Genomic DNA, 16,187 nt, shown 5'->3' with positions numbered 1-16,187 from the left:
ATGGGGAGGGGTTTGAAAGGTCATCCCCTCCTCAGATAACAGAACCTATGCTCACCTTAGCCCCTGAGATATCTTTACTGTGTCTGTGTCAGGGACAAAAGACGTGTCTAAGGCCTGCCATATTTGGTCCACCGTTGTGCACGTCAACAAGATAATGTAGAAGAAGACCTTATTGTTAGTTGCTAGGACTCTAACCTTCAGAAATTAAACTATGTATCGGACACCTGGTGCGATTCATCCTGTGAAAGGGGAATAATACACAATAAAGCCATTGTTGGCATGGAAGTGTTATCATGGGCTGTTATGACCTCATCTCCTGTGCTGGCCCCATGTGAGGTGATGTTGAAAATGGCTACTCGTGAGGTGGAAATACAAGGTATGGTCCTGGGGTAGAGGGGAGAGGATGACATGATGCACGCCATTTTCATCTAGTGGATGCCCTGAAAGTCCAGTGCCTTCCTAGCCCTCCCTCTCAGAAGTCATCTCCTTCTGTGGCTCAGTGGCTTTTCCAGAATCCAGGGGTTGGTATATATTAATTGCTAACATGACTAATAAAATTAATTTCCTTTGCAATTCTGAGTGTGTCGTGAGCTTTTTGTGCATGAGCATCCTCCTGAACCTGTAACAGTGTCTCTCAGCTCTAAAAAATCAAAGTTCAGTTCATGTTCAGTATCACTATTCTCTGATTTACATATTCAAAATAATATGGTAGTGTTTAAAATAAAAGCTACCAAAAAATTTCAAGCAGACATTGCCTGATCAAAGCAGGAATAAAAGAGAGGCACTGTAGTTTTACTCTGTGGTTTTTCTCCATAAATAATGTGCTTACAGTTCCTGAAGATCTCTGAGACTGACTGACCATTTTATGAGGAAACTTATAAACACGTATGCAAATAAAAACAGACTACAAAGATAACTTACTCCCTAGTAAAAACAACTGATCAAAGAGGCAAACAATTTGCAGTTCTCATGGACGTAAGTTGGGAAATCATTTATGTACATTAAGGAACGTGAAATGTTATGGACCCTTTATAAGGATATACAAGTACAAAAGTTGATAAGGTTCTTTGGTAGTGTCTAGTGTCATGCTACATAATATCACTGCCTTCCATGGTTTTATGCAGTCTTCTTGGGAAACCTCATGATTACGAAATCACTGTGGAAACAGGAAACTTTCTTTAAGTCAGCTTGGAAAGAAATATTCCTCAGAATTAAAGTAATAAAATATGGGAGCATACCGTGCCTTTCTGGTATCCTACACCAATAAACTGAAATTCTGTTGAAGATAATGTTCAATTGAAACAGACAGTTTCTATCCACAGTATCACCCTGAAAGTTAAAACACATAGGCACCTTCACTCTTCCCAAAAACAAAAATGAAAAATCAAATGAATGCAATCTCATCGTGCAGCAGAGGAGCCACTCATCCTGCCAGCACCCAGCATGTGGCAATTTCACACTGTCACTGTGTGCTCAAAAAGGAAAGAAAAAGCAGATCCTCAACACGAATAAACATCTGTTAGTTCTGGGTCCTGGTGCCAGAATAACTTCTGGAGTTTCTCTGGAATCTTATATTCTAGATCCACCCTAGAGGAAACCAGGAATTCATCTCCCATTCTGCTGCCCCCATCACCCAGCCACCCCCATCATTCCTTTGTAGGCATTTTCCTAAAGGCCAAGGAAAATGTGATCCTTTCTTGCACGCTGGCTGGTGAAGGCACAGAGGGCACACATCTCCCACTGGCAACCCCCAGTTTGACAATGAAACTGCTCCCTTTGGACACAGGACTTTGAGGCACTGCATTTCCCACATCATCTGTGGTCAGGCAACCTCAGGGCCACAGGCTGTCACTACCTAGCACAGGTACCAAAGTCCTATTGTTTCAGCCATGCATGCAAACACAGCAGTAGCTAAGCAGCCTTAGAGTACTCCTGCCTCATCAAAATGCATGGAAAGGATAGATGGATAGGATAGGATAGGATAGGATAGGATAGGATAGGATAGGATAGGATAGGAGACAACTTCTCTGTCAGGTGCTATGGTGGGTGCTGTAAAAATCAGGTTAGTGAATTTCCTTCATAAATGGCACAGTCATGCCTGATGCTGCGTTATGATGGAAGAAATGGGACAAAAGTCTTCTTGATGACAGGAATTTTTATTTTTAATTCCAGTCTCCAGTGTATCACAATTGGCAAAGCACTTTCCAATGGCAGCCTGGGTGCATTAGGAAATGTCCCTCTGTTCTGGCATTTCAAAGGCAAGGCAGAAATAAGCCACCTGAGAATCTGATAATCAAGTGTCCTTGTCCTGGGAAAAGACAAGGACCAAGTGTCACAAATTGTATCACAAAAAATTCCAGCAAGATACTGTTATGGGCAAAAACTGCTTACTCCTTCAGGGAATTTCCATGAATTAATTTATTTGCAATTTAAAATCTATTAAATACAGATTCTGGTATCAAGGGAAACTGAAAAAAAAAAAAAAAAAAAAAAAAAAAAAACAAACAACCAATCCTGAGGAAAAAACCCTTCTTCCCTTTAGACACCTCTTCCTCTCACTACCCTTTTTGCTCCTCACCCCAGGCCATGCTCAGCCCCTTTGCTGAGGCAATGGCCAGTGCAGGAGACTGAGGCCAGCACACACCAGGCCACAGCTCCTCAGGGCTGCATGTCTCAGCTCCTGGTCCCTTGGCTCCAGCCCCTGTCCAGGTTCCTCTTCCCTCCTTCTGCTCCAGTGAGGACGTCTCCCCTTCATCTCCTCCCACCCTGGCCTTGTTTCTCCTTTTGCTTGGTGTTTACCACCCTCACTGGTTTATGAGGTCTTGAAGTGGACAATATACCTGTGTTAGGTACAGTCTGAGACCACCTAGAGATGAGGCCACTGGGATATTAGAAATTAATTGATTGTATTGCTAAGTCTCCACAAACCTTGCAAAGATGCAAATACAATCTGCTTAAATGTGAGGCAACAGCTATCCATCTCAGCTGTCTTCTAGGCATGTCAGATATATATATATATATATATATATATATATATATATATATATATCAGCTTTCCTTTTCATCTTTTCTTTAGCATTGGGAAACACAAAGAAATTTTGCTGCGAGTATCTACCTATGGGGCAATATATCTAAATAGCAATTCACTGGGATTTCACTTTGAAAATTTCAGCAAATGCAACACAACAATCAGGAGAGCTTGTGCCTTCATCCAAAAAATACCAGAAAGCTGTTTGGCAGAAGTCCTGTAGACCAGCTCCTAGATCTGCTCCAAGAAGCATTTCAGATTTTATCCTATTGGAAATTAATACCAGAGCATGAATAGGCAGGGAACAAGGACAAGAATCCAGGTTCTGAGAGAAGACTGGCATATACTTCTTTCTTCAAGTCCATTCTGAATTGAGAATTGGTGGAGCAATCTTCCCATGCCATAGATGAGATTCCCAAGTCTTAGAGCTAACCTAAGGGCACCACCTGAGCCCAGTGTACTGGGTACCCTGAGTGGATAGCTCCTGCCACTAGGCCTGTCCTAGTTCCTGTCCCTTCACCATTACCAGAGTTTGCCTCAAGCTCCTGAGGAGCCAGAAAGAAACTGGCTAGTACAAGCAGTTACATTTTCTTTTCTGCCTTGTTGAGCTTTAAAAAGTCACTAACACTTCATGGCTGTTTTTTACAGCTAGACACCATCTCTTCATGTCTGTTGCAATGTCAGTGAGTCCTCCACAAAATGGTCTAAGGTGAGATTTTCCTAGAAATCTTCTTGGTGTCTGGCTGTGGATGGGTGTGTCTTTGTAATTTATTCCCACCCAGATGTCTATTCTTCTCCCTAGTTATCTCTAGGTAAGAGATGCTATATTTTTCAGCTGGGTAACTCTTTAATTAAGACTAAGACCTAAATGTCTACATGACATGAAGTAGCTACCCCTTTTTCTGTTGACAAATTCCTTCTACATAGACAGCTCTTACTCTAACATAGTGTCAATCCATTCAAGGAAATTGAGAACTGAACACGGGAGAAGCTATCACTGGAGTCATGCTAATTAACACTCAGATTTCAACAAGTTAGGAGCTACAGGAAAGAGCTTCTAAGTGTCTGTTTCCCAGAGAGAAATTCAGAGCTGACATACCTGTCTCAGAAAACCTGTGCATGGAAAAGGGAATCACTAGGATCCAACCTGCCCTAAGTGCTGAGTGCAGCAGGAGATATATAACCTTGCTCTGAGCCTGGCTGGCTCTTTTCTACTCACAGGTGCCAAGCCTGTCTTCCCTAGATGGGAGAGAAGAAATACCTACAACTTTTCTGCAAGTACTGGCAGGAGAGGAGAGAATAGAGTTGCTTCTTTCAAAGGCAAGGAGAAGAAGTGCATGCCTGTTAGGGATTAGCTAATTATCTGGACACCTGACTAGCACTGCCACATCTGAGCTTAATGTTCTTCTCAGCTAGAATCCACTCAAACCACTGTCACTTACCAGTGTCAAGAACACCAGGCTGCAGGGTAGGTTTTGGACTTGGAAAGACCCTTTCTATGATTGCTACTACATAAAGCTCTGGCATATCACACCAGTGATATCCTGTGGCTTGCCAACTGGAATTGCTAACCCTTGTTTCAAAGTCTTTTATTTCTTCTGCTGTCACCCCCCTGTTTTGTAAACCTGTACACTGAAAGAGCAAACACTGCAAGATGCATATTACCACTGTCTGTGTTTTGCTCCCAGACAGAAGAATAATCTTTAGTGGTGAAGTAACAGCTGCAGCAGATTTGGAGAATAGAAGAAACGGAAGTCTAGCTTTTCTGATCACTGGTACCAAGTGGGAGATGCTTTGCAGGCTCCTCTTGGTACCATGGGCTGGCTGAGGCACAGACTGGTGCAAGGGCCACGCTGAACATACAGCACAGCGTGGGCTCACTGCCATGTGATCTTCTTAACTCCTCAATAGGCAATGGTCTCCTGCTCAGGATCACTGCACCTTTTAATTCTGCTCTATCCTTCTTATAACATGGAAGCTAGTTCTGTATTTAATATTGTAACACTGGCTTTATTGATTCTATTAGATATTGTGGAAGTCCCTTCCCTAGGCTTGTTCTCTGTTCATATACCCAAGGATCACATTAAATCCTGTTTACTACAGGGAGCTCAAGGCACTAGATCCCAAGAGGCAGCCCCAAATTTACTTGAAATCCCTGCTGTCCATTACATGTGAGCTTTCATGAGACAACTGTGCATGACACAGTCTTGATTCTAGATGCTCTTTCCTCCTGTGTACCTGACTCATTCCCTTGTAACAGGCCCAGCACACAACTGACTTCCCAGTGAGTTTGTTCAGCTCACTATACACAGAAAAAATAAATTTTTGCGGGCTACGGTAAAGGAGGGGCCAGGAAACGGGAGCACACGGAACCGCGGGGCAGGCAGATGGGGGAGCGCAGAAGGGAGAACCCGATCTGCCCTCCTGCCCGTCCCGGGGAGCCCGTGAGTCACGGCGAGGGAGGGCCCCGGCCGCGCCCACCTCTGAAAGCTCCGCATTACTTCCACGGTCCCAACGGGCAGAGGGCGGCTCTGAACTCTCCCCCGCTCTTTCTCTCCTCTCCTCCAGCACCGGCACAGACCGCACCGTCGGGCCCCGGCGTGGGACGCGCCCGCGGCGAGGAGCTGCGGCCGGCAGCCCGTGCCCGCCTCGCCCATGGCGCGGCCGCGGGACCCCGCGGAGCGCTGCTCCTGCCGCAACACCAACTGCGTGGAGCGGCCGCTGCGCCGGCTCTTCGAAGCGCTGGCGAGCGCCGTGGCCGCCTGGCCCTGGCCCTTCGTGCTGGTGCCGCTGCTGCTGTCGGGCGGGCTGGGCGCCGGCTTCCTCTTCCTACCGCAGCGGCAGGCGAACGACATCGAGGGGCAGTTCACGCCGACGTGGGGGCCCGCCAAGGCCGAGCGCGACTTCGTGCGGCGGCGCTTCCCCACCAACGACACGGAGCGCTTCTCCGCCCCGCGGCTGCCCACCGAGGGCGCCTACGCCGCCCTCATCGCTGTGGCGACGAACGGCACCTCGGTCCTGGAGCCGGCGGCGTGGGCAGAGGTGCTGCGGCTGAACGCGACCGTGCACGACGCCGAGTACGAGCGGCTCTGCGCCCGCACCGCCGGCGTCTGTGCCAGCCCCAACCCGCTGCTGTCGCGGCGGGGCGATGCGGGACCGCCCGCCCCGGGGAGCCTCCGCTTCCCCGTCAACGACAGCGTCTTCCTGGGGGCCGCGCTGGGCGGCGTGGAGACGGACGGCGGGCGGGTGCTCAGGGCGAGGGCCCTGAAGCTGGTGTATTACCTGCGGGAGGACGGCCCCGAGGCGCAGGACAGCCGGCAGTGGCTGGAGAGCTTCCTGCAGGGCATCAGTTCCAAAGTGGCGGAGTTGCGCCTCGGCTCCGTTCAGGTAACGCAGGGGCCGGGTACGGCCGTACGGAGCCGCCGAGCCCGAAATGTCCGGGCAGCCCCGTGGCAGAAAGGGAAAGGGAGGGTGGCGGAAGAAGGCGAGCGGGTTGCGAGTGCAAGGGCACTGTTCCTCTGCCAACGTGATGTCTGACCTTGCCTTTGAGTTTGTACAAACAAGAAAAGGAAAAGTGCTTTATCGTTTCTTGTTGTTTTAACGGCAGGTGACTTATTTTACCTCACTGTCCAGACAACAGGAGTTTGAAGGAAATACCAAGAATGTGATCCCGCTCTTCTCCATAACATATTTCCTGACAATAACGTTTGCAATCATCTCTTGCCTAAGGTAAAATGTCTCTAAACTATGGCTCAATGAGCAGTGATCTCTGCTCTTCTTTACCTTCCTGCAGTTGATTTCTGGTCTTGCCAAGTGAAGGCGTTCTTGAAACTGCAGGCTTCCAGTGATATTTAATAATATAACAATATTTAACAATACTTAATAATATAACAATGACATTTAATAATAGGCAAAAGGTATTTCTTTCTTTTTCTTTTCTATCTGTGCATATTTCCAAACTGCTTAGATGAGTTTCATGGTAAGTACCAGATAAATACCTGAACAAGTCTTCAGTGTAGACATGACCAACTTGAAAGCTCACATCATAGAGAAATTAATCTTGTCCACATCATTCATCAGGTGTTCTCTTCAGACAGGGTATTGTCTGGGAAATATGACACATAACCAAGATATTCCTTGAAATATTTTCAGACTAAGCTGTATAAGAAATAATATCTGGCTTGCAAGCTGTGGAGTGCTTTCTTCTGGCTTAGCTGTATTAAGCAGCTTTGGATTGATGCTCTTCTGTGGAGTGCCATTTGTGGTCACTGTAGCAAATGCACCATTCCTGATTCTGGGTAAGTAGAAAAAGTGAGTTGTATTCAGATACAAAGACCAGAGTGAAGTTAAAACAACCTAATGGTGTCAGTCTTTTATGATGTGAATGTCAGATGATACAACATTTTCTCCTGAAGTGAGTGTAGGAGATACCCAGAGGTGCAGCCCTCTCAGCTCAGCTCAGTGTGCCACAGTGGGACTGGAGATGGGTTCTGGTGCAAGGGCACCTTTCCCCAGAAGACAAGGTCTGATCTAGATCCACTGCTACAGCAGGAAGACTGTAAATGAGAGAGTGGTACAGTTAGCACTTGTGGCATGGTTCTAGCGTCCCTGGAAGTGTAGCCAGGATGATTAATCCTCTGCAATATAACATCTATGTACAAACCAGTCTCAGTTGGCTGCACAACTAAAGTGATGCACCATTCGAGCAAGCAGCTCCCCCCAAAAATCCAAGGAAGTTGGTATCATTGCATCCTTGTTACACAGGCTGCTTAACAGCCAGCGCTGAACTTTCCAAATACTGATAGTGTTGCTGCAATTAGATAATGTTTCCAACTACATAATGCTGCAGCAAACAAATTACTGCCTTTAAAATCCTTGCGGGTCTCCTATATCATACAGTCTTCTGATGTTTTCTTGGGCTTGGTCACATGCTGAGGAAAACACATGGAGCTCCCAGGTTGACAGAGGCTGTGCATCATCCTAAGATGCCCAATGCAACTGCACCTTTGGGCAGGCATTGTTTCTTTGTTTCCTGCATAATTCTAATGCATTTTTAATTTACTTGCTTGCTCATCTATTGCAGTGGCTCTGACTATCAAAAAGCCCCTTTTGTATACCTGGGAAAGGGCTTAAGCCAGTTTCTTCAGATCTTCAGAAATAACACGCAGACTTTTGTCTTCCTCGCGTTAAAGCAAATAAATTCTCAGTACATCAGAGGATTTGTTTGAAGGCTGCTTGCTTTCTGAAGCAGACTGGCTCACTGCCATCCTTTAGTACCTTTTGATGTGCTGCTAAATTCATCTTTGCATGTTTACTGGCAATTGCCTGTTCAGGTAGCAGGTAATGATTTCATCTCTTCTTCTGTGCTTGGCTAAATCTCACTCCGCTATTCGCGCAGCCTTGCTTTCCCTTCTGTGTGATTAATTTTCAGTGAATAGAAGAGCCCTTGACAACATGGCAAAATACTGAAAGGTGTGAGGTAATAATCTTGAGAGTTAGCAGAGGTGAGAGAAGCCCATTGGCTCTTCATTTTTGAACTTCAGCTCACTTACTCTGGCATCTTAGCAAAAACCCAAACCCAGGATCCAGTCTTCCTGGCAGGTTTTCCCAAGGTAATATTTGTGAGCACATCGATATAAAGGTGAACAAAAATGAATCATAAATCGTGAATAAGTGCTGGAAGATAAACTGGAGAGAAGTGGAGGGCAAAGAACATAAAAAAGTAAGCCACTGGAAAAACGGAATATCACTCTTCTCCCATGTGGTAGCAACTGCTCTACAAAAATGAATCATAAATCGTGAATAAGTGCTGGAAGATAAACTGGAGAGAAGTGGAGGGCAAAGAGCATAAAAAAAGTAAGCCACTGGAAATCTGGAAGCATAGTTTACCTGTGTGATAGCAACTGCTCCATTCTTCAAGATCATGTTCCTTGTTATTTTGTTTGGGGCTCTTCATGGTCTTGTTTTTATTCCAGTGTTTTTAACATTTTTTGGAAACTTTGGCAGTTCACCTCACAATACCATGTCTAAAAGGTTAGAGCATAGGTTTAGAAACGATAAAGACTGTCCATAAATTATTTAAATTAAAGATTTTATATATTTACTATGTGGAGGCTCAAATGCAGTGACTGTCAGGAAATATAAGACATAAAAAGTAGAAGAATAAATACATCCGATCAACAAATGCTTCAGAAAAGCCAGGTAAGAAAAATAACAACTCCTGCCTTCTGAAGGCAGAACAAGACATTATTGGTCTAAGTTGCTGCAGTGCTGAAGAAGAGATTCCAGAGATAATGGGGGATGCTTCCAGTGGTAAGAACAGTTGAGCATCAGAATATGTGATGCTTTGAAATCTGTGTCATCTGCATCAGGGGACACATGGACATCAACTACAAGACACTTGTCAGAGATGCAGTAGGTGTGCTCAGTCCTTCAGCAGAATTGCTGAGGGATCAACAACCCATCAGGTCACCAGGAGGTGCTAAAAGGTAATGCATTCAAAGCCACACACAAAAGATCTGTTTTCCAGATTCTCTTGTAACTTGCATCAGCGCTTGAGCAGTGTTAGAAGCCCAACTTCCTTTTTCAGATTTTATGTAGAATGAAATGTGATTAATGTTGTAGTTTTGTTGGATGTTGGTGGAAGCTGCCATTTGCAGTGCAGCGTTAACAGTCTCTCCTCTTGCAGGGGTTGGTGTTGATGACATGTTCATCATGATTGCTTCCTGGGAACAAAGTTCAAGGAAAAAAGAGAAATCCAGTGTTAAATCTCTGCTGGCTGAAACTTACGCAGAAGCAGCACTTTCTGTGACCATCACCACTCTGACAGATGTTTTGGCCTTCTTCATTGGCACCTGGACTGCTTTTCCGTCCGTGAGGTCTTTTTGCCTCTATACAGGGACAGCTTTTGTCTTCTGCTATGTATACACCATGACCTTCTTTGGGGCAATTCTGGTATTAAATCACAAAAGGGAGCAAGGGAACCGGCACTGGCTGACTTGTATGCATGTGGATGTAGGTAAAGATCAGGCTGAGAACTCCTGCTTGTACAATGCTTGCTGTATTGGCAGCTGTTCTAGGCAGCCATCTCAGCCAGAAGGTGAGCATCCAATGAGCATATTCTTTAAAAAGTATTATGGCCCTTTTGTTACAAATAAATGGGTCAAGGTGCTCATGGTGTTGCTCTACGGAGCATATTTGGGTGGCAGCGTTTATGGGTGTACTCAGATCAGGGAAGGCATCGATCTCCGAAATCTGGCAAATGATGCCTCCTATGTTATTCCATACTATGATGATGATGACAAATACTTCTCCACATATGGACCCAGGGTCATGGTTGTCATTACTGAGAGTGTAGATTACTGGAATGAGTCGGTGCGTCTTGGCATTGAGAGCTGCACAGAGAATTTAGAGAATATTTCCTATGTAGATAAGAATCTCTCAGAGTCATGGCTGAGAGTATACACAGTACTTGCCAAAAGGAGTTTGATAAATATAAACAGTAAGACTGACTTCTTAAGTGACTTAACTATACTGTTCAGAATTGTTCCCAGTTTTGAGTGGGACATAAACAAGACTCAGGATGAAATAGAGGCTTCACGTTTCTTCATCCAGACAGTGAATGTGACATCAGCCGTGGATGAGAAGAATCTCCTCAATCAGTTAAGAGAGGCAGCCAAGCAGTGCAGCATTCCACTGAAGGTGTATCACCCAGCCTTCATCTACTACGACCAGTACCTGGTGATAGTGCAGAACACTGTTCAGAACGTTGTCGTTGCTGCCGGGGCCATGCTCGTTGTCTCCCTTCTGCTCATTCCCAACCCGCTGTGCTGCTTGTGGGTGACCTTTGCTATAGCCTCTGTTATAGTTGGCGTTGCTGGTTTCATGACGTTCTGGAACGTCAACCTCGATTCCATATCCATGATCAACCTGGTCATTTGCATTGGGTTTTCAGTAGATTTTTCTGCTCATATTTCCTATGCCTTTGTTACGAGTGGAGAGCCATCAGCCAATAAAAGGGCAGTTGAAGCTCTGTCCCTGCTAGGTTACCCAGTTCTGCAAGGTGCAGTTTCTACAATACTGGGTGTAGTTGTCCTGGCTGCAGCGAATACCTACATCTTTAGGACATTCTTCAAGATCATGTTCCTTGTTATTTTGTTTGGGGCTCTTCATGGTCTTGTTTTTATTCCAGTGTTTTTAACATTTTTTGGAAACTTTGGCAGTTCACCTCACAATACCATGTCTAAAAGGTTAGAGCATAGGTTTAGAAACGATAAAGACTGTCCATAAATTATTTAAATTAAAGATTTTATATATTTACTATGTGGAGGCTCAAATGCAGTGACTGTCAGGAAATATAAGACATAAAAAGTAGAAGAATAAATACATCCGATCAATAAATGCTTCAGAAAAGCCAGGTAAGAAAAATAACAACACACTGCACAGAATGGATTTGCATTTTTTACCTTTGTGTATGTTCAACTACCACCTTATATTACTACCTCGCTAATTATATTTTTTGTGTGACTTTTTAGCTGAATGTATTACAATTATTACAAACACTGACCACTGCATCAGGTGAATGGACTATGTTACATGTTTGCAGGACACAGTCATAGCAGAAAAGAGTAACTCTCATTGGACTGTATTTCCTCCTTGTTCGCCTTGATGCTGTAACTCATCCCAGCACTGAGCTGGAAGACAGTTTTTACCCAAGAGCCTCAAATCTGGATGTTTTACAGCAAAATTACAAGAGATCAGAACTGTCCCAGACTGCAATAACTCATAAGCCTTCAGGAGACAAAATGTGCTTAGGTTCCTAATGCAGCACGAAAAAACCTTGGGAAAGACTCACCCCAAGCTGACTCCCATTTTCTGTTCAAAATCTTTTCTTGGTGTTCTGTTTTCTAGGTAACGTTGAACATCTGGTACCCTTAAAAACTTTGTGTGTAGCTTCTGTTGGCTGCAGTTTGCAAAGTTTATTGAACTTGTGTGGACCTCCTGAGTAACCACCTTGGGAGATGACGTGGTATGACAGGGCAGGGATTCGCTAGAGACAATCACAGCCTGATTAGAGACAGAGTGAAAAAGAAACCCAAGTTTATGCAGATCAGTCCTAAAACTGTAAACCCATACATTCCATTATGCTCATCAGTGACAACCCATCTTGGGATGCATCGATAGAGAAGAGGAGCTTTCACTTAGTAGCTAAGAATATATGAGGTGATCTTCTGACCTATGGGGAAAAGGCAGTAGGTGAAATTCAGTTCATAGTTTGTTGCCAACATGATGATAGACCCATTGGAAATAAAATAAATGATGGTAACCAGTGTTTGTAATTCTGGAAAAATTGGTGTAGAACTTACTAAATAATTCGGTCCAAATCTGCTGCTGTGGTGCGTTTCTTCTGAGAGTCTGAGCAAGTGTGACAAAGCCAGGGACTGCCTCTGTTCCTTGTGGATATCTGGCCAGTTTCATGAGACCCAGTAAACAGGGCAAGATCCTTCTCACTCATAGAGTCCTAGAATATTTTGAGTTGGAAGGGACATTTGTGTTGATTTGGCACAGCCTTTTTTTGGTAGCAGGGGAGGGCCACAGAAGTTGCTTCTGTGAGAAGCTACTAGAAGCTTCCACTATGTCTGACAGAGCCCATCTCTGATGGCTCTGAAGATAGACATGCTGCTAGCCTAAATAGAGAGGTTGGTAATGCCTCTGTGATTACATTTTTAAGAAGAAAACCAAAACAGTGCACATGCAGTTTTTTTCCAGGATGGCAAGGCGCTGCCACCAGGGCCATCCTGGCAGCGTGAGGTGATGTGCTGCAGCTGCCGCCATCTTGGCACGGCCCACAGCAAGCCTTGCCTGCCTAGCCACCCCTAGCGAGCCATGCCAAAGACAGAAGGGCACGGGCAGCTGCCACAGCTTCCCCTTCCTGCTGCCCCACATGAAGAGAGGCATTAAATAGCACCAGCACCATAGCAGCCATCATTGCCCACTCAGTGGCGGCAGGGCCACGTGGCCGGCAGCAAAAGTATGATGACAACTCCTGGCAAGGAACTTAGACAAGATCGACCTCTTGGCACTGTGGGATCCTGCAGGAATCTTTCAATTGGTGGAACTTGTTGGCAGTGGTACCTATGGGCAACAGCTTTTCTTCTAGTCAGAGAAGAGGAGGAGGTGAGGACATGTGAGGGGAAACAACATGGTGGCACCAAGGTCAGTGGAAAAAGGGGAGGAGATGCTCCAAATGTTGGAGCTGAGATTCCTCTACGGGCCATGGTGAGGACCATGGTGAAGCAGGCTATCCCCCTGCAGACCATGAGTTCCACAGGGGATGCAGAGATCTACTTGCAGCCTGTGGCAGAAGTACTAATGCCAGAGTGGATGGATACTGGAGAAAGGTGTGATGAAGTGGGAGACCCAAATGGAGAGAGAGTGCCCCGGCTTCCAGAGATCAAGAAAGACAACCTTTGCTTCCAAACTAGAGCAACCTATCCTTAGAGGACTCCACCCCGTGGACAAGTGACCCACGCCACAGCAGTTTTGGAAAGACCAGTGGGAAGGACTTACATTGCAGCAGTTTTGGCAGGTCTGATGCTCCTGAGATTGGAGCCATTCCACAGGGGATGCAGAGATCTACTTGCAGCCTGTGGCAGAAGTACTAATGCCAGAGTGGATGGATACTGGAGAAAGGTGTGATGAAGTGGGAGACCCAAATGGAGAGAGAGTGCCCCGGCTTCCAGAGATCAAGAAAGACAACCTTTGCTTCCAAACTAGAGCAACCTATCCTTAGAGGACTCCACCCCGTGGACAAGTGACCCACGCCACAGCAGTTTTGGAAAGACCAGTGGGAAGGACTTACATTGCAGCAGTTTTGGCAGGTCTGATGCTCCTGAGATTGGAGCCACACTGGAGAAGTTCACAGAGAACTGTCTCCTGTGGGAGGGACCCCATGGCATAGCAGAGGAAAGACTCCTCTCCCTGAGCAAACAGAAAAAGATCTTGGGTGATGAACTGACCACAACCCCCCACATCCTATCTTCCTCTGCTGTCAGTGGGAAAGAGGGAGGGGCTGGGGGGAAAAGAAGTGGTTTGAAGGCTTATTTTACTTCTCATTGTCCTCTTCTGACTCTGTTAATAATAAATTCACTTTATACCTTTAAATTTCAATCTGTTTTGCCCTTAGAGTGTTTTCTCCCAGTCCTCATCTCAACTTGTGAGCCCTTTGTTATTTCTTTTTTTTTCTCCCCTCTGCCCAGCTCACCAACAGAAGGTGAGCAAACAGCTTTCGTGGGTGCCTGGCATTTGGCCAGTGTCAAACCAAAACATTTTAAAGGTCATCTAGTCCAACCCTCCTGCAATAAGCAGGGGCATCTTCAACATGATCAGGTTGCTCAGAGTCCAATCCAACTGACCATTAATGTTTCCAGCTCTCTGGGCAACCTGCCTCAGTGTTTTACAACCCTCATTGTAAAAAAATTCCTCGTATTAAGTCAACTGTCTTTTAGTTCACTCATCACTGCTGGTCTTATATCAAAGGCCCTGCTAAAATATTTGTCCCTGTCACTATTCCAGGTCCCCTTTTGCCCAGAGACATCTCCAGGCTGAACAACCCCGTCTCTCTCCATCTGTCTTCATAGGAGAGGTACTCCAGCCCTCTGTTCATCTTTGTAGCGTCTTCCAGACTCATGCCAGCAAGTCCATGTTCTTCTAATACTGGGGACCCCAGAGCTGGATGCAGTATTCCAGGCAGAGTAGAGGGGCAGAATCACCTCCACTGACCTGGTGTCTGTGATTATTTTGATACAGACCTGGGTACAATTGGCTTTCTGGGCTTCAAGCACATATGTCTGGGTCATGTCCAGCCTCTCATCCAGCAGTGTACCCTGAAGTTGTTCTCAGCGGGGCTGCTCTCATCCTCTTCATCTCCCAGCCTGTATGGATACCAGGGGCTGCCCGAACCCATGTGCAGGACTTTGCACTTGGCCTTGTTGAACTTCATGAGGTTCCCATTTCTTGTGGTTGTCCAGGTCCCTCTGAATGGCAACCCTGACCCTCAGGCATGTCACCTGCACCATTCAGCTCAGGGTCATCTGCAGACTTGCTCAATCCCTTTGTCTGTGTCATTGGGGAAGACATTAAATAGCATGGTCCTAGTATGGACCCCTGAGGGATACCACCTGTTACCAATAGCCATTAGGACACTAAGCCACTGACCATTACCCCTCAGATGCAACCAATTAACCAGTTCCTCATCCACCTAGTAGTCTACCCATCAAATCCATATCTCTCTAATTCAGGGAAAAGGATATTTTAGGGGATCATGTCAAAGGCCTTAAAGAAGGACAGAGAAAACAATAGCCCTTCCCATATGCACTGATATTGTCACTCCATCACAGAAGGTTGGTCAGGCAGGACATGTCCTGCTGAAACCATGCTGGCTGTCTCAAATCACCTCCCTGTCCTTGACATACCTTAGCATAGCTTAGGAGGATCTGTTCCATGATCTTCCCAAGCACAGAAGTCAGTAGCTCCCAGGGTCCTCCTTTCTACCCTTTTTGAAGATGGGTTCAGTGTTTTCCTTTTTCCAGTCACCTGGAACTTCACTTGACTGCCAAAACTTTTTGAATAGCACAGAAAGTGGCTTGGCAACTCTATTAACCAATTTCTTCAGATCTCTGGGATGCATTTCATCACGTCCCATAGATACATGTATGCTCAGGTTCCTCAAGTGGTAAAGAATCATCTTCTCTTACAGTGGAAGGGACTTTGCTACCGAAGCCCCATCTTGCAGTCCACCCACTCAAGAGGTGTGAGAAGAGAGGTTGCCATTCAAGACAGGCAAAAAGGTGTTTGAGTATCTCAGCCTTCTCCTTGTCCTTTGTGACCAGTTTGCTGGCCTTTGTTAACAAGGCAGGTACACTTTCTTTGATTTTCCTTCTCTGGCTAACATACCTGTAGAAGCCCTTCTTGTTATTCTTTGCATCCCCTGCCTAGTTCAGCTCCAGCTGTGTCTTGACATTCTTTAACCCATCCCTGCACAACCAGACTGCGTGTCTACACTCTTCCCAGGATAGCTGGCCCTTTATTTTGACTAGTAGGTCCTAGTCAAAACTGAACCATGCCAGTCTCTTGCCTTCCATGCCTGATTTCTTGCACC

The 16,187-nt window shown here is 45.8% G+C and overlaps 1 protein-coding gene across 1 annotated transcript; it reads left to right on the top strand.

The window, feature by feature from the left end:
- The first annotated feature begins 5,549 nt into the window (after nucleotides 1-5,549).
- Nucleotides 5,550-13,608, top strand: LOC121360475 (patched domain-containing protein 3-like). The gene is made up of 4 exons (XM_041480324.1): nucleotides 5,550-6,415; nucleotides 6,636-6,757; nucleotides 7,181-7,326; nucleotides 9,717-13,608. Exons 1-4 carry the CDS (start codon nucleotides 5,684-5,686, stop codon nucleotides 11,315-11,317), a joined length of 2,601 nt encoding a protein of 866 aa, XP_041336258.1. The 5' UTR covers nucleotides 5,550-5,683; the 3' UTR covers nucleotides 11,318-13,608.
- Nucleotides 13,609-16,187: the final 2,579 nt, after the last annotated feature.

This window comes from Pyrgilauda ruficollis, unplaced genomic scaffold (assembly GCF_017590135.1).
Source record: "Pyrgilauda ruficollis isolate IOZ18807 unplaced genomic scaffold, ASM1759013v1 scaffold505, whole genome shotgun sequence".
Taxonomy (NCBI): domain Eukaryota; kingdom Metazoa; phylum Chordata; class Aves; order Passeriformes; family Passeridae; genus Pyrgilauda; species Pyrgilauda ruficollis.
Note: the sequence above shows the minus strand (reverse complement) of the source record. Positions and strands in the feature narration are given on the sequence as shown.

Bases quoted from the DNA above. Each gene is read 5' to 3' on its own strand.
- LOC121360475 (XM_041480324.1), top strand. From the start codon at position 5,684: ATGGCGCGGCCGCGGGACCCCGCGGAGCGCTGCTCCTGCCGCAACACC. The intron at 6,416-6,635 runs GTAACGCAGGGG...TTTTAACGGCAG, and splicing joins TGCGCCTCGGCTCCGTTCAG to GTGACTTATTTTACCTCACT. The intron at 7,327-9,716 runs GTAAGTAGAAAA...CTCCTCTTGCAG, and splicing joins TGCACCATTCCTGATTCTGG to GGGTTGGTGTTGATGACATG.